The sequence below is a fragment of the Salminus brasiliensis genome, chromosome 1 (genome assembly GCF_030463535.1).
Source record: "Salminus brasiliensis chromosome 1, fSalBra1.hap2, whole genome shotgun sequence".
Lineage (NCBI taxonomy): Eukaryota > Metazoa > Chordata > Actinopteri > Characiformes > Bryconidae > Salminus > Salminus brasiliensis.
Window position 1 is genome coordinate 75,682,926 of NC_132878.1, and position 23,303 is coordinate 75,706,228.

At 40.2% G+C, this 23,303-nt stretch overlaps 2 protein-coding genes across 2 annotated transcripts in view; one reads left to right on the forward strand and one right to left on the reverse strand.

Moving 5' to 3' along the window:
- rpl21 (ribosomal protein L21) overlaps positions 1-23,303 on the forward strand; it is a 260,187-nt gene that overhangs the window by 33,981 nt on the left and 202,903 nt on the right. The gene's annotated exons all lie outside the window — the stretch shown is intronic.
- On the reverse strand, positions 942-23,265 carry LOC140536066 (cilia- and flagella-associated protein 44). Its single transcript, XM_072657700.1, has 34 exons — positions 23,237-23,265; positions 22,419-22,583; positions 22,149-22,326; positions 21,883-22,045; positions 20,966-21,068; positions 20,313-20,529; positions 19,049-19,163; positions 18,797-18,961; positions 16,948-17,103; positions 16,757-16,804; positions 16,506-16,605; positions 16,165-16,259; positions 15,275-15,484; positions 14,644-14,754; positions 13,894-14,046; positions 13,426-13,653; positions 13,054-13,196; positions 12,524-12,847; positions 11,048-11,210; positions 10,632-10,762; positions 10,214-10,416; positions 9,229-9,394; positions 8,980-9,157; positions 7,559-7,828; positions 6,362-6,547; positions 5,839-6,042; positions 4,290-4,485; positions 4,085-4,201; positions 3,445-3,575; positions 3,168-3,284; positions 2,356-2,557; positions 2,065-2,225; positions 1,672-1,806; positions 942-1,586 (listed from the first exon to the last, which is right to left on the reverse strand). Exons 1-34 carry the CDS (start codon positions 23,259-23,261, stop codon positions 1,323-1,325), a joined length of 5,523 nt encoding a protein of 1,840 aa, XP_072513801.1. The 5' UTR covers positions 23,262-23,265; the 3' UTR covers positions 942-1,322.

A 23,303-nucleotide genomic window follows, 5' to 3' on the forward strand; every position in this document is an offset into this window, starting at 1 on the left:
TGTACACACAATAACTCACATTGTTTGAATAATTAATGTCAAATCATAAACATTTCTCCTATACTTCTACTTATAAACACAAATGTGGCACTAATTAAAGACTGCTCCTTTAAGAGAATAGGGAACCAATTAATAATTATAAAATTAAGTAATACTAATAATTAATAATAACAAAATATTTTGGGCTGTTGTATTGGCAACTTAAAAGAGTAGAAAAATAGTAATGAGCAAAAAGAACATTTTGGAAAAAGCATTTTAAAGCAATATTTTGATAAAAATATTACGTTACCTAAATCAGCCAAGAGCTGTGGACATGATGAAAGATTTACAAAAGTGCAAACAAAATGAAAGCTTTATCTTTAAAACTAAAGATAAATGAATTGAACAGACAGACAGACAGATAATATTCCAGCTCCATTTTTCTGCAACTCTGTCTCTGAGGCCGACAGACTCTTTGAATTAGGCCTATCTGTGCAGATATGTGAAAGCAGACTTTAAACATTTTTTTAGACATACGTCTTGTAGAACTTTTCCGATAACACATTTGCAGGTCTAAAACTGGCTAGTGCACCCCCAAGTGGTTGAAAAATGAGTTCTGCTGCGTCTGCGACAATGCTGAAAAATAGGGGATTTTTTTCTCTGTTATGTAGCAGTGTGCAGCTGACATATGAAGTAGAAACGCTTCTGAATGGCTCCTTTCTACCCTGCCCATGCCTCACTAAGACCTGCCTCTGCACTCTAATCACGACCTCTAATCTATAAATTTATCTGAATTTTCAAAATACTTTAAGGAAAGTGTGTGATGATTCAGACATGCTGTTTACACAGTGATGACACTATAAATGTGTGTAGAATCCATTTTTGTTAGCTATATTAGCCTTGCAGCTCCAGTACTAAACTAAAGAAGCTAACTTTAGACATTAAATCGACTATGGCTGATCGACTATGTTCGGTGTAAGGTGAGAATTGGGTGAAATTGAAGGTTTATTAATTTAGCGAAGAAGCAGTAGTGGAAGGAAAAGGCGAAAATTCCATTTCGAAAAATAAGCAGAACCAAAGCTTTGAAGGAACGATGGGCTTTAATGCCAGAAGTATGAACACATAGTGAGTAAACCATAAGCAGGGTTTTGCAAACCAAAATCAGAAGCAGTTTATTTTTGACCTCAGTTGTCAGCTGAGGGTGTAGGGATGCTTATATAATTGTCTTAGGTGTGGGCCTATGTAATTGGACTGTGGGTGTATATAATTGCGTAAATTACTAAGTTGATCAAATATTTAGCTTGTGTGTATGTGTGTGTATAAGGCTGGGGTGAAGTAGTGGTCTACTCCACCCCGTGGCTGCTGGTGGAAGAATGTCCCCAGCCCATGCTGTGAGGTGTGTGTGTCTGCTGTGCGTATGTGTAAGGCACAGTGGGTATGGGGGGTAGGCTGGGTTGGGACGGGGGGAGAATGTGGCCACCTTTATGGGACAGGACGCTGATCTCCTGCCTCAGAGACATAATCTCCTCATCCTGATTCTGGATCAGCTTCTGCAGCCTTTGCCGTTTCTCTTCCTCAACCTGATTTCGGCCCTGGAACTGTGCAGCCTGAAGCGCGCAGACACAGATTATGTTTTTTTTATGGAAAGTCTATGGGAACACACACAGGCATGCAGCATCCACACATACGCACCATCTTTTTCTGTCTGGTGTTCAGTTTGTCCTCCAGTAGTTTCTGCTGGGTCATTAAGCTGTTAAGTTTGAGCAGGTGTTCTGTGTGCTCTCTGGTCTCTTCAGTCACTGCCAGTCTGGCATCGGCCACTTTGTCCTGTAAACACACACACACACACACACACAGACATATTATATATATTATTCTCTTTCTGTTCTGTCTGCCTTGCTGTTAAGCACTTTGAGAAACCATTGTGGAAAATGGTTTATAGAAATAATAATATTATTATTAAAAACCATAAAACATATGGGACATTTTATTATAACATATCGGTACTTAGAGATGCAGTATGTATGTAAGACCAAAATCCTGATATTTGTTCAAAAACTAACGTGTGTTTGTGTGTACGCGCACCTGCCAGAGTTTGAGCTCCTGTATGTAGTCTGCTTCTCTCACTCTCCTCTCTTGCCTCATCTCTTCCAATGTCCTGTTGCCCGACAGAGTCTGCAGAGCCTCCAGATCCACCAGTTTACCAAACTTCATCATCATTAGCTTCTCACAGCGTGCCTCCAACTCTACATACACACATACATACACACAGCTTTAACAGAAGCTACTAACAATATACCACTGCCACATTCAGCCAGAATAGCCCACATTCAGCGCCTCCCATTAAACCTCCCTGAACTGGGCAGAGTGTCTGACCTCGTATCTTGGCCTCCATGTCAGCGAGCTCGTGGCTGAGCTGGACGTGCTGATGGCGGGCGTGCCTGTAGAGCTCTCTCTTTTGGTTCTTCTCCTGCTGCAATTCTTTAATGCGCTCCTGCAGACGTTCCACAGCACCCGCCCTCAGAACCAAGGCTGAGCCCATCTTAGAGGGGACCTCCCCATTAATCAAATACTCAATCTGTTCAAAGAGACAGAGGAGGAAGATCATCTCAAAGATGAGGGCATTGGTATAGACAGTAGGCTAATTTATCTCATTTCAATTTACACGCTGTATTTATACCACTTTCATAGAGGAATAGACATTATATAGTTGGGGTACTATTCGTATTCTTAAGTTTTGGTTAAATATGAGATACACTAAATGGAAATTGCCCAATCAGGATCTTTGTTTCTTAGTGGTATCTTGTGTTAAATAAGTTCTCCTATTGGCTGGGACATGAGCAGAACAGAAGGCCTAAGACACCAGATTAACCATGAGCATAATTAGGAACTGACAGTGGGAGGGACAAGTTGCTTCTGAAAATGTGTTCCTCACAGACCTCTGGAAGGACTAAATATGTTGCTGGCTGATAAAATGAACAGGATTTAGACAGTTGTCAAGGTATTTTACTGACAGAGACACTGTTATACTGCAACTGACAAAAAAATTTACACTATGTACAGTTACCGTACAATTCTTTAAATGTAATCATGTTAAGTGTAATTAGGATATTGTGAACTAGGGTACAAAAACTGTACTGGGACATTCCTACATAGAATACTGTGTACACAGACACACACACACAAACCTGGTGTAATCTGAGTGGGACAACCACATCCAGCTCATTCAGCTTCTGCTGCTTCTCCCTGTTAAAGAGCTCCAGGTCGCCCTCTGCTGCTTTCAGGCTGCTTTGCACAACCTTCTCCTGAGAGAAAAAAAAAGATGAACAGGATTCTTAGTTAAGTACGGGTTAAGATTACTCTACTCTACTCTCTCTCTCTCTCTCTCTCTCTCTCTCTCTCTCTCTCTCTCTGTATATATAATAAATGGTAGAAGAAAGGCAAGAAAGAGAAGGGATTTCTTACTTTCTTGACCAGTGAGTCATATTCTTTCTTCAGGCTATCTGTGGTCTTCTTTTCCTCCAGCAGTTGTTCCTCAATGTCCAGACGTTGCTCACGCAACAGCACAGCATTCTTAAACAACTCTGGATCACAGTCTGTTATACACAAGCATACACAGACACAAAAGATAAAAGGAAGTGAACCTACTCATGTCAGTAGTTAAAGGTACACTTGGGTACCCATAATCTTACTTACGGATCGTATTTAGCACCATACAGTATGTCATATTTATATAAGTACATATACACACAGTTTATTTGCTACATTTAACATATTCTAAAATATTGAACACTATAATAATCAATAATAATCCATAATAATTATCTGAATATCCAATAATCTGAAATCCCCAGCTGCCCTTTACATTCTGCCAAAATTCAAAATGAGAGGACCAATAGAAATGCTCCAAAATTCCCTAAAATAAAAGACCATTATGTTTTTTCTTTCAAAATGAATTGTTTTTGCATTTTCAGTCCCGACAGTGCTGATATGCACACAGGGTGAGCACGTATTTCACCCCCTATATGTCAGTCATATTTCCATGCCCTGTTAATGAGCGGTAAGGTCAGCACTGCTGAGAACCTGACTGGCCAGGTGAACTCACTTGGAGGACACACATTATCATCTAGGGCACCAGCACCATCCTCTGACTCTTCATCCTCCTCATCTTCATCCCACTCCGACCCTTCATCAGAGTCGTCCTCGCTGTCCTCCTCTTCCTCTTTAACCACACAGAGGAAACAGAGATCAGCACAAATACTTGTAAAAATAACACTGAACACACACACACACACACATACGCAGCTGACCCTTAGTGCCAGCCTTCTCCTTCTTCTTCACTCGTTTGATCTTCTTCTTGAAGACTCTGGTGAGGAAGTCTGTAAATTTGTTGTTTTCCCCCAGCGAAGCGAGGAATGTAGTGGTTAGGGTTCTCTCGCTCTCCTGCAGCTTGGCAATGTCCCTCCTCTTCAGCTCCAACTGCTGCTTACACTCCTCAAGCTTTGACTAAAACACACACACACACACACACACACACACAAACATAAATCACATAAAGTATACAGTAAAAAATATATGAAAATAACTCCACAGGTCATCTGAAAGGTCAGTTTACAACTGACCTGCAATTATCAAGTACAGTCAAGTCTATAAGTATTTGGACAGTGACACAACTGGTGTAATTTTTTTCTGTATCCCACCTAAACGTGTTTGAAATGGACCAATCAAGATGATTGTGATTGTAAACTTTCAGCTTCAATTTGAAGGGCTTAAATAAAAAATATTGCTTATGTGAAATGTAAGCTTACTCTCCAAATACTGGTTGCACAACTACAACCAGACTGGGTGGCTTTGGCAGTATGGAGAAAAATCTTTCTGACATATTAATTAACCAACTCTTTAACTGCTGCTCTGTTTGTTGTTTGCTGCGCCACATTTTCAGCGAGGACCTAAGCTAAAGTTCTCCTCTTCCCCTAACTTTCTGTTCCACCTTAAATAATGCAGCAGTTACTTTCTGCTGTTGAAATAAGCACAGTGCAACTGCGGCAATATTTAAGGTGGAATGGAAAGTTTGAATTAGAGTTAGAACTTTAGCTTTTGTTTTGACTGTTAACTGGTTACGTCGGCATGTATCGGTTAAAATAAAGCTCTTTTTTGTTTTACTTGAAATAATGTCACAGATGAACTCTGTCTAGGGTAATTATTTTAAAAAGTAGAAGTGTTTTTGCAGGAACTGAGGATCATGTCTGTTAATGGCACTTGCAGGACACCAGGTGGCATTCTGTTACAGAAAAACCTAAGGATCGAAAGTTGATTGCAATCTTAAAAGCCCATGGTTCCGAGTCACTGGGTTGGATCGGGACATCCCTAATTATTGTTATTGTTCAGAAGCTATTCTACTGATAACAGCTGAATGTTTCTAAATGTTGCTAATAAACACAATTTGCAGTGGGGGTTGTATAATTTCCATTGCAAATTTAAGTATTCACATGTAATGACAATATGTGCCATATGTTTTTTCTATGTGATATGTCCCATTTGTATTTTATAAATGTAATACACAGTTATTATACACAAGTTTATATATGTTATGATATGTCCCATATGAATTACACACATGATAAGTAAAAAAAAAAAAAAAAAAAAAAAAAAAATATATATATATATATATATATATATATATATATATATATATATAAAATATATATATATATGTATAATAAGACTTTGCTCATGCTAATATTAACCTCAGTGTAGAAAATAACTGTTTTTTGTATTTTTTGCTCTTTCAATCATTTTCCAGTCAGGGCCATCTGGTGTATCCTGTAGGTTAGTCCCATTGTTTTCTCACTTCCTCACCCTGAGCTCTCTCTCCTCCTGTACACATGAGTTTAGCCTCTCCTGCAGTGTGTTCTCTCTCTTCTCAAACTCTTTGAGCAGCAGAAGCTCCTGGAACAGGGTGACGTGCTGCAGGTCAGCCAACTTCATCTGGACATCCAGTCGCAGCTTCTCATCCCGCAGCAAACACAACTCAGCATCAAAACACCACACAGCCTCCTCCATCTATCACAGAGAGAGAGAGAGAGAGAGAGAGAGAGAGAGAGAGAGAGAGAGATCATATAAACTTATAGTTTTAGGTCATTTCCCTATATAAATGATGTTTGGTGTCTAAAGTTGATGACAAGTGATGAAAGCTGCCATGATTCATCTACCTATAAACATGAACTAAAGTATGGAAATGAGTGGGAAATAAATAAGACTCATAGCTCCTCGTAGTTTTTCAACTGTCACTTAAATTAAAATGTAAATTCCCACAACCCATAAACACACACACACACACACACACACACACACACACACAAATTCCATGTTGCATGTAGACCTGTGTGATCAGTGTGTCCTGCATGTAGAGACTGCGGATCTCTTCCACTTGCTTGCTCGCCTGCTCCAGCTCAGTAAGAGGCACCTGTATGGGTGTGCTAACTTGCAAATGTGTGATCTTCTCCTGTGCATGTGCGTCCTCCTTAAGCTCCTGCTGGAGCAGCTCCAGCACATCTGGCAGCTCCTCCTGCACCACATTTCATGCAGTAGTTAAAGTGCGTGTGAATATACAGAAACATACACACATAAAAGGTAACACTCTTCTCTTTAAAAGCTTGATATCAATTTTCATATATTTTCATATGTCTGTTACTTTCCCCACAGTTACTACATACAAGGTTATAGTTACTTTATGCAGTTAACTTTTTTGGGATAGGATAAGCATGTATAAAATATGAGGTATGGATATTAAGTTTATTATAAATTCATTCTTAGTGTTTTGATGTTCTACAGCTCTCTGACATTTTAGCATCATCTTCATCATTCCAACATTTCCTCATTGGTCTTACAGATAGTTATGTACTACCATGTAATGTAGTTTTCATTCAAAAACTGTGCGTTTCAACAGGACAAGCGTATGATACATGTATCTGCAACCACATTGGTTCTACTGATTTTTATGTTAATATATTAATATTAATATAGCGATTCCAATTTTGAATAAAAGTGTAGATACAAAATGTGGGGTCCTAGGTGGTCCTAAGAAAAGAATGCAGTTCTTTTAGTTAGGGACATAATTGTACCATGTTCCTTCACAGTTTGTTAGTTGCATTAACCCCATGCACAAACATTTAACTGCAGTTTCTTTTTCTCCTGGGAAAATTAATGCTGTGAACCTTCAAGGTACAGTATTGGGACTTGAAGACCCTGTTGTCCTTTTGAGGATACATTAAAACTGTTTGTTCTTTAAAGAATACATTTTGGTCACAGAATGTGTTCTGACTGGTCTGAACTGATGGTATTCACAGAGTATATGTAAATGTGTACCTGTATTCCTGGTTGAAATGTCTAACAGTCTAAATGTCTAACTCCTATTTATTTGTCTTTTTTTTCTTTTTCATTCAGAATCTAATTTCTGATGCTTTTCTATCACTTTTTAAGTCGGTTCAGTTTCACAGAAATGTAACATTTGAGAAAGGGACACTAATGAAACATTAATCATATGAGCTGTCTGGAGTTGGGGCATGGCTGAGATAACCTGTCCTTCTTCCTGAGCAGAACGTCCCGCTTGGTCCCTGAGGGCAGCAAAACGCTGGAGGGTGGCGCGGCTGTAGCGCAGCTTCCTCTCAGGCGTCTCCTCGGGCAGCAGGGTGGGCACAGTGGGCAGGGGGCGCCGCTTGCCCACGGGCAGAAGCTCTTGCAGGTTCAGCAGACGGCCCAGGAGAGAGCGGAGCAGGGAAATGAGCGCCACCTTCGAGTCTCGCAGAGCCAGCACACGCGCATTCATCTCACTTTTCCTCTGATATATCTGTAGCCCACACACACACACACACACACACACATATAAATAAAGAGACGTACGTCTTAAACAAGTCTTTAACTGGTTAAATTTGAACAATCCAAAAACAAACAGCTTTTGAGACAACACATTGTCAGAAGGTTTGCCTTGTCATTTTTGTGTGTTATTTTATTGTGTAACTCAAGCCCTGTATCATCCTTACTCGGGAGACATGAATGGGGGCTTTTTAATTCTGATGTTGAGGTTATGACAAAGTTGGAAAAGAAATAAATAAATATAAAACTTGGTGGTGGTGCCCGTACACCCATACAATTTTTTGTTTGACGCTCAAGTGGTGGCTCAGCGGTTAGAGCACCGGGATATCAATAACACGGTTGTGGATTCGATTCCCGGGCTTGGCAAGCTGCCACTGTTGGGCCCTTGAGCGCTGGAGTTGGCTGCCCACCGCTCTGGGTGTGTGTGTACTCACTGCCCCTAGTGCACTAGTGTGTGTGAGTGTGTGTTCACTACCACAGATGGGTTAAATGCGGAGGACACATTTTGCTGTGCAGTGTACACTGCACAGTGACAAATATGTGCACCTTTAACTTTACCCTTTAGATAATGGGTTCACCTGGAAGAGTGATTTGAAGTACTACGTAAATTTACTGTCCACTCCTCAGGTCCTATTTGTCTATGTGTAGAAACTAGGCTGGAACAACAGTTGCTAATGCGCAACCATCCCACTGTTCACTGACCAAGAGTGAAGGAGAGCACAACTGGACGGCCCTTCCTCTTCCCCCCAGCACTTAGTGTAATGCTAGCCATCAAGCCGTCTGTTTGGAGACTTAACAGAAGTGACAATTAGTGCTCTCCAAGTGTGTTGTTAGCTGCTGCCTTAAGGGAGTTTGAAAAGAAGCAGTTTGCTGGCCTTGACCCTCCCAAAACTATCGTGTCGCGTGATGGGGGAGTGGGTGGGAACCGGAAACCACTAACCAATTTTTTACATGTGACTGTCCATTGTTGTGTTCTTCCTGATCTTCAGGAAGAATATAGACAGTTGCAGCCTTCCAGACAAGTGACATCTAGTCTATGTTTTCAGATATCCCTGAGGACTTCAGTCTGAGCTTCACAGTTTGTGGTGTACGTCTACACCCCATGGGGTGTAGATATTTCCTGACCTGCTCCTCCAGGATGACCAGCTGTGCTCTCTTCTTCTCTGCATTCATCCTCAGGTGTTCGGGCACTGTGAAGTCTTTGGCTGTTTTCAGTTTGAAGTCACCCAAGTTCTCCTTGGCCAATCGGATCGCACGCACATCTTCCGGGTCCTCACAGTTCTCGTTGGGCTTTGCAGCATAGCTGAAGAAAGAGAGAGTGCTAGTGCCTATACACACACATACACGCACACATACATACACACGTAGACTCACAGTTCGGACCACTCTCTCCTCCTCTTCTCGATCTTGGCATGGGCTTTTTCTGCTTTCTCTGCTGCTTTGCGGAGTTTCTCAGCCTGTCTGCCCACAAGTTTACTGAGCCTTGCCTGGGGAGCCCGAGGCTGCAAGACAGCTGGCTCTGCTAGACCCTCCTGCAGTGCTGGAGTCAGTGGCAGAAACAGAAACGATCATATCACACTTTATAATAAAGGCAACTTCATAGCTTTCAAATAATCAGTATGAAGGATGAACAGCGCTGTAGATGATCGAGAAAGCTGCATGATACAAAGAATGAAGTCATAATAATAAAAATTAGAAGAATGCCTCCTATTAAATGAGTGATATAATCAACTTTGTATATAATTATATTATTTATAATTTACCAGCTTCTTTTAGTTTAGTTAGACATTGAATACATCTAAAAATACACCGTGACAGGATGATTATAATCAAATGTACATCATGTAAGTTATTCATATATATTTTAATAACAACTGCAAAATGTAAAGGAGATGTGTGTGCATAATACAGAGAGAAAGCACACAAACTCACTCATATACACACAAACAAATAAAACACAGGTACACAATATGGACAAAAGTATTGGGACACCTGCTCATTCACATTTTGAAGTGTTGCTGTGAGGATTTGATAGCATTCAGCAATGAGCCCACCTTGCCCCACCTCAAAAGTACTGGATGGAGCACCATCATTCCAGAGAACACAGTTCCACTGCTCCACAGCTCAATGCTGGGGTCTTTATACATAGGCACATAGGCATGATGCCAAAAGGTTAAATTTTTTCTGTTTCAGATAGTCCTCTTCTAAGGGCAATAGTTTTCTACATGGACTAGACAAGCTGTGTGTGTGCATTTGCACATCTCTATCAAAAATGGGTGCAGCTTAAAGTAGCTGAGTGCCTTTATTAAAAGGAATGCCCACAAACATTTGGACACATAGTGTACATTACTGTGCTGACCTGGTACAATGCTGGGGTCATTCTGTTGTCCTGTACTACGCCAGCGCTCCTGGCCGGTGGTGCCTGGCTGTTGGAGGGTCCTGCCGTGTTCCTTCAGCTGATGGAACTTACTGGACAGGGGCAGCAGCCTGTAGGTGGACACTTTATGACCACTCTCGACCGCGGCCACAGACACTGTGTCACACACCACAGAATTCCAAAACCTACAGAAATGGGTATGGGAGGGAAAGGGGTGAAAAAGAGTGACAGAGAAAGAGAAATTGGAATGTTGGAGAAAAAGAGAGAGAGTAATGAATTATTAACGAGAGGTCTGCTCATGGCAGGTTTGCTTGCTGGCCCCACGTGATCTGCATAGTTAATGTGCAAGCAATGAAAGTCTTCATTTTTAAAGGAGTAAAAGAAGGAAACAATGCAGCACCTCTCCTGTAGCTTCTGAAGGCCGATGCGGTGTCTCTCCTCTTCCCAGGCTAACTCTCTCCTCACTTCTCTCACTCTCTCAGCTGTCATTCTTTCTGCATCCTCACGGAAGCAGTGGTCCAACTCCAGCTCCTTACCACACACACACACACACACACACACACACAGGCACATTAAAATACATACAATACACAATATGCTGTGATTTGAGTGTGTTAGCTTAATAATTTCCAGCACTCTACTGGAGAAAAGACAGTATTTCCAGTTCTCACCAAACACCTAGCTAATCTACTCAGTCCTTCATTAAAGTAAATCAGGTGAGCTGCTGATGCAACTGAACAAATCCATACAGTGACTGGAGTTCACAGAGAAGATCAGCAGAGATGGTAAAAAGTGAAAAGTTAAAAGTGTGTGTACCGAGCGCTGCAGACGGGCGTGTTCAGGTAAGGTCTGGTTCTGCTGCAGCAGTGTTTGGAACCGACCCTGTAACTCTGCAAGCTTCTTTCGCCTCTCCTGCTTCTGCAACTCAGCCTCCTTCTGCATACGCTCCAGCTCCAGCTTCTGCTTAGCTGTCTCTATGCTGCACACAGTTCAACTCAACTCAACTTAACCCAGCATAGCTTCATTTGCTGGACTGTATACAGCATAAACTCTGAGCAAAAAGGATTATATATAGTGCTATAAAAGGGTTCTTTGAGCGATAGTGAAACCCTGAGGAAAGTCTGAGTAACATGTGAATATGCTCAGTAGAAATAATTACAGAGCTCTTTTAAAATTACAAAATTAATTTATTTTATTTTATTTTATATACGACAAAAATAACAACAATAATAATAATGCAGATAGGAAAACAAGGATCATAAAAACTAAAATAATGCTAAATATTCAATACTATTAATTCAACACAGACAAATTTGCTGTGTATACAGTAATGGTTTTATTGGAATCTGGTCAAATTTGGTAAAAGTCTGGAAAATGGTAAACTCTGAATGTATGCATTTGTATTCCCATTTGTCCCATATTATTTATATATAGTTTTATATATGTTTAGACATAATTAAGTATCTATATATAATAATAATAATATGTCCCTTATGTAAAATATCACATTGCTGTCCAATGAAAAACATTTCCATGTTTGTCCATTTTTTTCTCTCCATTGTTTGAACCCTGTAGCTGCTTTGTACACTGTGTGAATAATTCTGGATGAATACGCCAATGGAAATGCTCTAAATTCGTATTTTACATTGACTTCCATTCAAGAACGTCTTCTCCTGTAAAGTTTATAGTACATCATTTTGGAGACACGTTTTTCATTGGTCAGCAACGACATACGCTATTTGTCCAAATGTTTGTGGTCATATGAACGCAGTCAGCTGCTTTAAGTTGTACCCATTGCTGATACAGATGAGTCAAAAGCACACACACAGCTTGTCTAGTAGTAGTAGAAGGACTACCAATAGAATAGGAGTCTTTGGAGCAGGGGTATAAAGCTCCCCAGCTTTGAGTTGTGGAGCAGTGGAACTGTGTTCTCTGGCAGGATGGCGCTCCAGCCAATACTTTTGGGATGGGGCAAGGTGGGCTCTTTGCTGAATGCTATCAAATCCTCACAGCAACGCTTCAAAATGTAGTCTCCTTTTTATTAAATGTTAATGCTCCCTCAAATGTCTTTTTTAAATTCCCTTGACATTGGAAGAAACAGTGAATGAGCAGGTGTCCTAATACTTAGGATTAGTTGGGGATGAGGTGAGGTGGTGATCATCCAACTATTTTTAAGAGCAGGTGTCCCAAACCTTTTGTCCATATAGTTTTGTCCACCTTTTGGTCCATTCATCACAAAGGCTTAATACAATGTATAGCGGTGTCATGTAAGTACGTATATGCAACACACACCTGTATGCAGCAGGGTCTTCTATATCCGGGGCTTCTGGCTCCGCCTCTAGGCCGATGCGAGGTGAGGGTACTTTGGCCTGGTGTCTCTGCAGCTCCTCCTGCTCCAGCAGTCTGAAGGTGAAGATGTTTCCATCTGCCCCGGCACTCAAAACGAAGTGTCCGTCATGGCTGAAGCGAAGCTGTCGTACGCTGCCATAGTGATTGTCGTGAACACTAAGGGCCCAATAAGTCTGCATGGAGCCCGGGGGCAGCTCACCTGCTTCCAGAGGAAATGCCCTGATACTGCCGTCCTGCATCCCACACAGCAGCAACTGCCTTACTGAGCTGCAGAAGAGGAGGGTGGGCATAAGCATAATTATAGTGCTACTATTGTAGCGCACTGAGAAATCCACAAAACAACAGTTCACTGAAACTGAAATCTTACTATTATCTTAAACCGTTAAAGCCGGATAATCCTTTAAGAGCCCCTTGGTCTGCAACCTATTGAAAATATTGATTCCTTGTGTACTGTAGATTCAGTCGGCCTTTACCTGAGGCATACAGTGAGGATGGGGTTGTGTTCAGTATTCTGCACAGGGAGGAAAGAGAATGGCTCATCTTTCTGCTCTGAATCATCCTCAGCCTGCTGCTCCGCAAACTTACAGTGATACAGATAACCTGAATCATATCCACCCTAACGCAGAGAGAGAGAAAGAGAGAGAGAGCGTGAGAGAGAGAGAGAGAGAGAGAGAGAGAGAGAGAGACAGAGACATTAATGGATGCTGGAGGAGTAAAGCTGAACCTGTAGTAACAAACTGCACTGCACTGCTGGACTCATATTTAGTGGCTTTACAGTCCTCTAATTTAAACATTACTTTAGGTGGAAGAAAGTAGTGTACATGTGGGTGTATGTGTGTGTGTACCATAGAGAGCCAGAAGGTTCCAGGCTCTGAGTAAAATGCACAGTGTAGAGGACTTGGAGGATTAGGGATGTATAGAGGAGCTAACTCCTCATCCTCATCTTCCTTCTCCTCGTGCATTTCCTCCTCTGTGGGTTCTACCCCCTTCTCCTTCATTTTCTGTAGTCTCTCCAATCGCTCCTGCTTTTTCTTCTCCTTCACAGCCTGTCTGCGCGCCATCTCTGAATCCCTCTGAGTGAGAATAAACACACACACATACACACAACACCACCACCACCATAACTGTTAGAGCATACAAATGCATTTCAGAACTTCAGAAACAGAAAACCTAAAGCCCAACACTAAATCAAAGCTAAAGCTTAGTTCACCCCTTAAACTCTGACACCTACATAGTACACACACAAGCTAAAGTTGGAGGAGGCAGGGAGGAAGGTTTTAGAGGGTTTGAGACTCTGGAGGGGTGCGGATCACCTTGATGCGTGACTTGATGCTGCTAAAGCAGAAGTGTCTGATGGGAAAGTTCTGTAGATGGTACGTGCTGCTCTCATTCTGACCATGTGGGCCTGGAGCCTCAACTTCCACCACATGGCCCGTCTGACATGCCACTAATAGAGTGTTTCTTTCCTGTAAACACACACAATATATGATACTCATACAGGGTTCAATATATTGAAAAATATATTGCAATACTAAATTAAGTGTTGTACTGCATTTTTTTGTTATCAAATTTTAGGAAAGCTATCATATATAAAAAACATACCATTATAAAATTTGAGTAAAAGAAAAGTTGACATTTTATCCAATTGGAACAGTGGGATCTGAAGAGAACATTGGGGGTTTAGATACAACGTAAAATAAAACCACTGTCCACCACCAATCTTCTACATTCAACTATTCATTCAAAATCAAATCGAAATGAACAAAGTTGCTTGGTAATAAATGACCAAACAGCATTGGATACTATTTGGATACTCTGTTTGAGTCTGTGCAATATTGCTACAGCACAAACATACTATTTCCATGACCTTTGGGTTTTTTTCTTGTTTTTTCTTTTATTTATTTTTTTATTTTTGTCCTTCATTTGCTGGGGTAGGGAATGGGAAGTGTCAGCATTAAAGTAAATAACCTGGTGTATGCAGTAATCTTTGATTAATAAACAGAAAAAAGGCACTAGTTCACTATGACTCATCCCCACACATACACTGACAGATATTCACTCACATGTGACTGAGGAGCCCACTGTAGGCCCTGTACTGGTCCTGGGACAGTGACAAAGCCTATAGGCTCATACTTGTCCCCTACTGCAAAGAAAAACACTGTGCAGTCCACACTCTGTGTAGCGAGAGAGAGAGTGAGAGAGAGTGAGATAGAATGAGAGAAAGAGAGAGAACTTTGTAAGGAAAAAAAACATAATAATTCTAAGAACAAAAATGCAAAGGTTTAAGTACCCCTGGTCAAACTGCATGGGTTTTTGATTGTCTACGTGGGAAGAGGTTTACATCATCTACAAAGACATAATTCTATTCATTCTAAAGCATAATTACGGTTAAGTAGCCTAATTTTAATCTATGTCTTAATTAATGACAGATTAAACATGTTACCTTTTTTTCAACCAGGGGTGCTGTATAATTTTTTTTGTATATGTAAAATTAAATGTGTGTGGTTACCTGTGTGTTGACAGATAAGCAGAGTGATGTAAGAAGGATGTAAGAAACAAAAAATAGAAAATAAGCAAGAAAGAAAGAAAGAGAAAGAGAGAAGAAGAGAATGAGAGAGGGAGAGAAAGGAGAGATGATTAAATGAACATTGCATCCCTAGCATACACACTAACACACAGACAGACACCTCTTACCCCAGTAGCCATGATGGCCCCATTGCGGTCGTAAGAGATTGCAGTCACAGGTGCATTATGGGGTTTGAAGGCTTGCTGGAGGTAGAGCTCAGCAGTTTTGGAGCCACTGTGCCCAGCAACTGTGTGGAGGCTGTGAGGGTTATACAGCTCCAACAGACGCACAACACCATCCTCAAAACCCACTGCTAACACACTCTCACTACTGCTCACCTACAGAGACAGATGCAATATACACACATGTTCAGTGAAGAAAGACACACACACACAATGATGCAATACAATGTACTGTATTTAAATATTTATCAAACTGAGCTGAGAAAAGTACCCTTTAAAATGTTTCAGACCATAATTGCGAAGACACACGGTTCCTGCATAGCAACAGATTTTTGTGGATGTTATCCCCACAGGAATGAATAGGTTTTGTCACCCTTTAAATATCACAATGATACAAATACACGAGAAACACCCAATCGACCACTTAGGGCACCACAGCAACCACTTGACAACCACTAGCCTAGCGACCACCTAGAAAGCACATAGTAACATAGCAACCTCCTGGGATATCATAGCAAACACCTAGCAAACACTTTTCAACACCACTATAATTACCTGGAATTAAATAGCAACCAGCTAGACACCATAAAAAACCATAGCAACTTTTTAGCAACCACCTAGCAACATCACAGCAACCACTAAATAACACAATAGCAATCACCTGAATTCCACTTGTAATTGCAATTGCAATCAACACCTAGGTATGTATTCATTACATTCATTACATTACATGTAGGTATGTATTCATTACCATGTAAACATTGTATATCATATGTGACAGTGATAGTCATATGGTATACGGAATAATTTAGGTAGAAATGTGTAAATGCTCTTACTATGCGTGGGGCCCAGATAAGGGAGGTTCCTCCCATACTATAGCGACAGGTTGTGAGCTCTTTCTTGGACAGGAAGTCGAAAATTCTGACCGTACCTGTTGGACAGGGATAACGGGACATTAGACTTGCAATAATACACTCACTGTAGACAATAACACTGTGCTATCTATGCACATTCACTTCCAGCCCAGTAAAATGCACAGTTTCCTTTTGTTTACAATGATATACTCTCACTCAATATGATACTATACACTATAGCATATAAATACATATAATGGTAAATACAGTTTAACTAATATATGTGTCAAGAGAAATGTGATGATGATGGTATGTATGCTTACGGTCCAGTGCAGTGGTGGCCATCAGGTGACTGCTACCGGACACATCCATGTCCTCAATGGCACCAGCATGGAATGAAAAAAGACACTCCGGATCCTGCGTCTGTAATACACACAAACACACAAGTGAAAGGATACATATAAATTCTCCCGGACGAAATTCATGCTGATTTCGAACACAATTTAACTGAAGAACACAAATATAAGAACACAAAAGCAGTGAACATTAGGTTAGTAGGTCTTGGGTAACTCACAATGTTGGGGAAGGAGAGGTCCAGTTTCCAGATTCCCCCATTAAAATCCTGCAGCATAAAACACAAGAACATCAGACATGCTACGTCTGATTTTCTTCACCTGGAACAATGATGAGGCTTAAGTGGTCTGAAGATGACTAGATGTCTGATTATTTTTAGTAGAGTGTAATGTAAGTGCTACAAACGCTCACCTGTGCGTACCAGATAGCCGAATCTGGGATGGTGCTCTTGACCATCGAGGAGAGGCTCACATTGCGGCCGATTATCAACTCGTTCATGGGCTCAATCTCAAACAGTCCACTGTCATCCACACTGTCTGCTGCATCAATGCTCTCAAAATCCCAGCTCTGCAACCAAAGAGGTAGAGAGAGAGACAGAAATATTACTGCATCATTACCAAATATGTTTTTTTTGTAAGTTAATGTAATTATGCATTTTCTAAACTCTAATGTTTTAAAATCTATTCCTTTAAAATATACAGTTGCACTCACAATTATTAAACCCACAATAGTAATGAGGTTTATGTGCAAAATGTACACATTTTCAGCTGTTTGTAATAAACCAATCAAACAAAGCCGCTTTAAAAAGCTCAATACAACTCATAGAACAAGTGCTCTCTCCATATCCAACCCAAAAAGTACCACTTTTAACGATGACTACAGTCTCAGAATTATTCAACCCCCTCATGACAAGTGTTTTTAGTACTAAGTAGAGCAGCATTCTGCTGTTATGACCAGCTGCAAATGTGATGCATAGCCAGTCACCAGCTTCTGGCAGCATTCCTGAGGAATTGTAGCCCATTTCTTATTAGCAATGGCCTCCAGTTTGCTAATATTTTTGGGTTTGCTGCAACCACCAAAGATTTTCTATGGGGTTCACGTTAGGCAACTTTGACGATCACTCCAGAACCTTCCAGGACTTCTTCTGAAACCAAGCCTTGGTGAACTTTGAGGTATGCTGGGGATCTTGTTCTGTTGGGAGGTCCAATGATGCCCAAGCTTTAGCTTTCTCACAAAAGGAATGACATTTTCTCCTAGGATTTCCTAAAACTTGTTCCTGATAATCCATCTTGCCCTCCACACACTGCATGTTTCCAGTGCCAGAGAAAGCAAATCACTAAACCATCTGCCATGCTCATAAAGAGGGCCGGCTCTGTCCTGGGGTGCTTCTTAGACCCAGTGCAGGTGGTGGGAGACAGGAGGATGACAGCCAAGCTGGCATCCATGCTGGAGAACAGCTCCCACCCCATGCATGAGACTCTGGCAGCACTGGGCAGCTCTTTTAGCGACAGGCTGCTTCATCCCAAGTGTGTGAAGGAGCGGTATCGCAGGTCCTTCCTTCCTGCTGCCGTCAGACTGCACAACCAGCACTGCTCCCAGCGGACCACATACACACAGACTTAACTACACACACATGTTCAGGGAACAGAGATCCCTCAATGCAAAAGAAAAAACTATGTGCAATACCCCCCCCCCCCACATGTGCAATTAAGAGTCATTTGCAATAATCTGTAAATAATATTGTTATTGCTTTTTATTTCTGATTTATATTGTTTATATAGTAAAAATTATTTATCTACATTTTTGTAACTGAGTGTCTTGCTATCCCTTCCTGCTGTGACACTGAGAATTTCCCCACTACGGGACTAATAAAGGATTATCTTATCTTATCTAATGCAGATTGTTCTTTTTTAGCGTATGCATCATTCTTCTTCCTTCAGTGTCCACTGTACGATATATATATATATATATATATATATATATATATATATATACAGTATCATGAGAATACTGGGATTTTTACTTGGAAAGAACAATTTCACAGCAGTGTGTGTACAACATAGATCTTTAACATAACAAATGGTGAACAAGGAGTTTTTTCCCCAAAATTAACAAATGTCTTTAACTCATGTTTACAGCACTCATTAGATTGACCAACACACAGTACAATGCGAAAGTCCAAGATGCCATCAGAAGAATGCCATCTTGTCTAATTGAATGCTGACTCAATGTTGCAGCATGTGATTGTGGTAAAACTCACTCTGACAGCTCCATCTGTGCCTATGGTCATTAGCTCTCCCTCATACAGAGCAAACTGTTGGATGGCCCCAGAGTGACAAGTGCGACCCTCCTTCCGACAAATCTCCACTTTAATCAGACCCCCATCCCACAGGAGCATATTCCCCCATTCCGAACCTGAGACCACCTGAAACACAACAGACAGAAAATGTGAAAGAGAAAAAGAGAGAAATGAATGTGTATGTAGGTGTGGGATCGGCAGACCAGAACACACCTTGCCATCAGGAAGCCCCACATATCCTTCTATATCTGTCAGAGCTGTTTTCCCAAACCTTCCGAGAATGCCCTGCAACTTCAGACCAGTGAAAGTGTTTGCCATTTTCCAGAACCTACACAATACACAGAGATGACAGGACAAGTTTGGTCTCTGCAGTTTGCTTCCTCAGTTTTGCACTGGAGTTTTGAGCTAACTAGTAGTGAAAGCTTGTATCCCACCAATGAGCATCATACACACTGCATGCCTAAAGCCGAATCCAAAAAGTCCACTGGTTTTTCTACATTTCTTCATAAGCTGAGATCAAAATCATTCAGAGTAAGGTTTGGTGTGAAATGGGTTACTGTAGAGAAATTTACCAACTGAGGTGACAGGAACCAGTGGTTGGGATGTCTATAATGCAAATATAGAAAAACACTCTTTTTACATGCTTTATGGTGCGTCAGCTCTCCAAAATACAAAATGATCATGGAACATGTAAGCAAGAGGATATAGCTGCTTAAATCTTTAATTAATGGGGGACATGTTTTGGCTCATGCCGTTCTTAACGCTCACTTGAAATGACAAGTCACATGACTCAATACAACACATAAAATTTATTTACATATATACAAATCTCTAAAAACAATATCACAAAAATCATTCCAAATCCTCTAATTTAAAAAGCATGCAGGATTAAATCCATAATTAATCCCTACTGGTGCCATGGTACCCAAAGTATGAATCCAAAGTGCTTATTATCCTGTTATTATTAATGTTTATTTTTGGGGACATTATATTTTCAAAATGGGAAGCTTTTTGAATTCATGCTTTGTTGTAAACGTAGCCATTTAACTTAATATCCACACCAACAAGTGAACCTGCAAGCGTCTTTTTGAGTTTTTATATAAAATAGTGGTAAATCTGAAAGCAAACAAGCTATTTTGTCTTAGAACATCTTGCATGTAGCTCTTTTAAAAACAGATTTTAGACCAAAACCTCACAAAACTGTCATAAAACAATGTTAGGCATCAGATCCAAAGCGAACAAATTTCACACAGTAAGTTTCTCTAGAATCAAGCGTTCCATACTAAACCTACTCTGAATGACTTGGTATCATTTCCAACATTTCCATTATATTGACATGCAGAAAACTCTGGAATTCATCTTTATGTAATATCTAATATACTTGCTTATGCATTTTTTTTTGACACTTCAAGACACACTGTGATCTCTAATAATCGACTTTTTGCTGAATCTTTAAATCTTCTAATAATACACTTACTTAATGTGCCCGGAGCCGGAGGTGATGAGCTGTCCTGGGTTATCTGGGGAGAAGGAGACTCTGTAGATGTCCTGAGAGAAAGCTTTACAGCGCAGCGTCACCTGCTCCTGCCTCCAGTCCCAGAGGGTCAGCATGTAGTCAGGGGCACTACCAACACTGGCCAGCAGGGTGCCCTCACGATTAAAATCCACAAAACTGTATGCCTGACCCGTCCCTCCTATTCATCACAGCAACAGTAGAACACACAGTAGAACAAGATGTCTGCTAGCTGGTCTTACAAGTTCAGCAAGTTTATCAGGGGTAATGCAGTCCCATGCAGAGCAAGGCAGTGCAGCAGACATACAGTTGTATGCAAAAGTCAAGTGACATGTTTTGTTGATTTTCTAAGCAAATAGCATCCACAGAATACCAAATCCACATATTTTACAGCACAATTACGGTTGATTTGGTTCAGTTAAAGTTTTTGGGGGAAACAAAAACCATAAAATGTAGCATACACAATATATTATAGCACATTTATATGATATGTTTTCCTATATTCAGCAAATTCATAGAAATTGTGTTGTAAAATTCTCCATATATTCACTTAGACAGTCAGTAAACAGGGCTATGATTGAAGGATCAGGATAAAATCAAGTGTAGTCCTGCAGTACCTCGGAGGATCCTGTAGGGGCGCAGTGAAGGGTATTCATAAATGATGATGTTGGGCTGCTTGCCTTTCTCCGCCACTGCAACATATCTCTTACTGGGATGAGGCTTCAAATATGAACAGATATACAACCAAACAGACAGTGTGATCTAGTGCATATCATCGCTGTCAGAAAAAAAAACCCTCATAACTCCTTGTTAACTTTCAATGGTCAATGTTAAGGTCAATGTAAAGAAAATGAATTCAAGTTTGGAACATTTCTATTGGCCCATTTTATGTTCTATTTCATAAACCAGTTGTTTCCATTGGTCTAGTGATGGGATGGCAGGTTTATGAAAGATAATGGGACTAAATCTACCTGAATTTATTTCTGTAGGGTTGGAAATGTAGGAAAATTAACAATATTTTGAACTAAAATATGAAAGACATTTTAGTGCTGTAGTCCAGTATCACCTAAACATTCTGGGCCTAATATCCCAAAAGCAAGATCGTCTTAACAGGTAGAAAGGGTAATCAGTGTGATGCTTACTCTACCATTTAAGAACTACCTTTGTGCTAACGTATTTTTGGGAAACCCAGTTCAATAAATACATCATTTATATATCAGTATTAAAATACATAATAAAATATTAAATGATATTAAAATACATACATTTTAATATCAGCCATATTGTAACTTTTGCCTGATGGTGATAGTTTTTTACTTAATTTTCTGCCAACAAATAAAATTCAGAATTTGTGAATCTCTAATTAATACTTTTGTTTTTCTCTAGAAACCAAAATTAAATGAAAAGAAGAAAATAAAAAAAAATATTGCTGCTGTTTACTGTTATTATATATGGCATATTGTTTGGTATTTTATACGGGTCATTATAATCTGTTTCTGTTCTAACTGATTCATGGTTGGTAGTGTGAAAGTACCATAATGGTGCCTATCCCGCCTCCACTGCAGCTGCGGACGTGGCGCTGCTCTTTGGTATGAATGTCCAGGAGGACCAGCACGTTTCCAGCCACAAAGGCCAGTGTACTCTCGTCCAGCAGCTGCAGGTTAGCCCTCCGTCTGCAATCATACCCAAACGAATGTCTGACCTGTAGTTAAGGACTGTCTCCTGAGGAATAGATCAACACTGCAATTTTAGAGCTGATTCATTTCCCAGATCATTTAAACTGTTTTGCGGTTAGGATACGAAAGCTGCAGCAGATTCTGAGGCAGATTGGAGTGTTCTGTGATGAAAGCTCTGGAGTGGAGCTCCTCATAGTCATAAAACAAGTCTTCTGGAATTCTTCTCTTCTGTGCTTCCTCTTCTTCCTCTTCACCATTCACTTTGCTTTCCGCAACACCTTCAGCCACAGTCTGCTCTGCATCTGCAAGGAAAGGTCCAACATCTGCATCTATCAGGATGCTTCGCTGAGTGCGAGTTTGAATGAAGTGAATGAAGTGACATGTAAAAACACACCTGTATTCTCACTGGCAGGTGATGTCTTAGCCTCAGCCCCAGTGCCAGGTTCAACTTCAGCCTGCGCCGTTGCCTCTGATATGGAAACAGTGTGGTTCTCAGTGTCTGGATCTGCAGGTCCACCTCCTGCTTCATTGGGGTCATCCTGCTTTTCAGGTGAACAATCTGAACAAAGTTTTTTAACAGAGGTTAAAAAGCAGCGAGTGAAACTTGTTGGTATATGCTTTATGGATCATGTACATCTTGTTTCATGGTCACTTCTAGAGAAATTAACATGTGTTTGCATAGTGGTTGATGTGATCGGGAACAATTTCAGGTGGGGTGACAAAAAATGTAAAAATCCATTCCCTTCAGATTAATAACATTATGGGACTACACAAAATATGTCTATTTTATTCTAGATGACTTAGACATTTATTATTGAGTCTCTGACCTATATATATATATATATATATATATATATATATATATATATATGATTGATATGGAGATATGGATTATTAAATAAATACAAAATAACAGAAAAATAATAAATATATATATATATAATAACATTATTGCATTATTAGCTAAATATATTACATTTAACTTATTGCTATTTACTGCTAGATAACAAACTAGTAAGTTAGCTAGCATAGCTGCTAGAGCAGTGAACCATCCGACTATTCGAACCACAGCAGCACCAAACAGCAGCACTATTATTAATTGCACTGAATTCTGTCTGTCTGACAATTCCAGACAACCTAATCTATTTAAACACTTTTAACTACTATTTTAATTTAAACAAATTAAAACATTTATTTTGAATGTATTTTTACCAGATGAAGCGACCTCTTCACTCATTTCCTCTGAAGGGTTCGTTTTCGTTTGGGCTTGTTGCTTTAG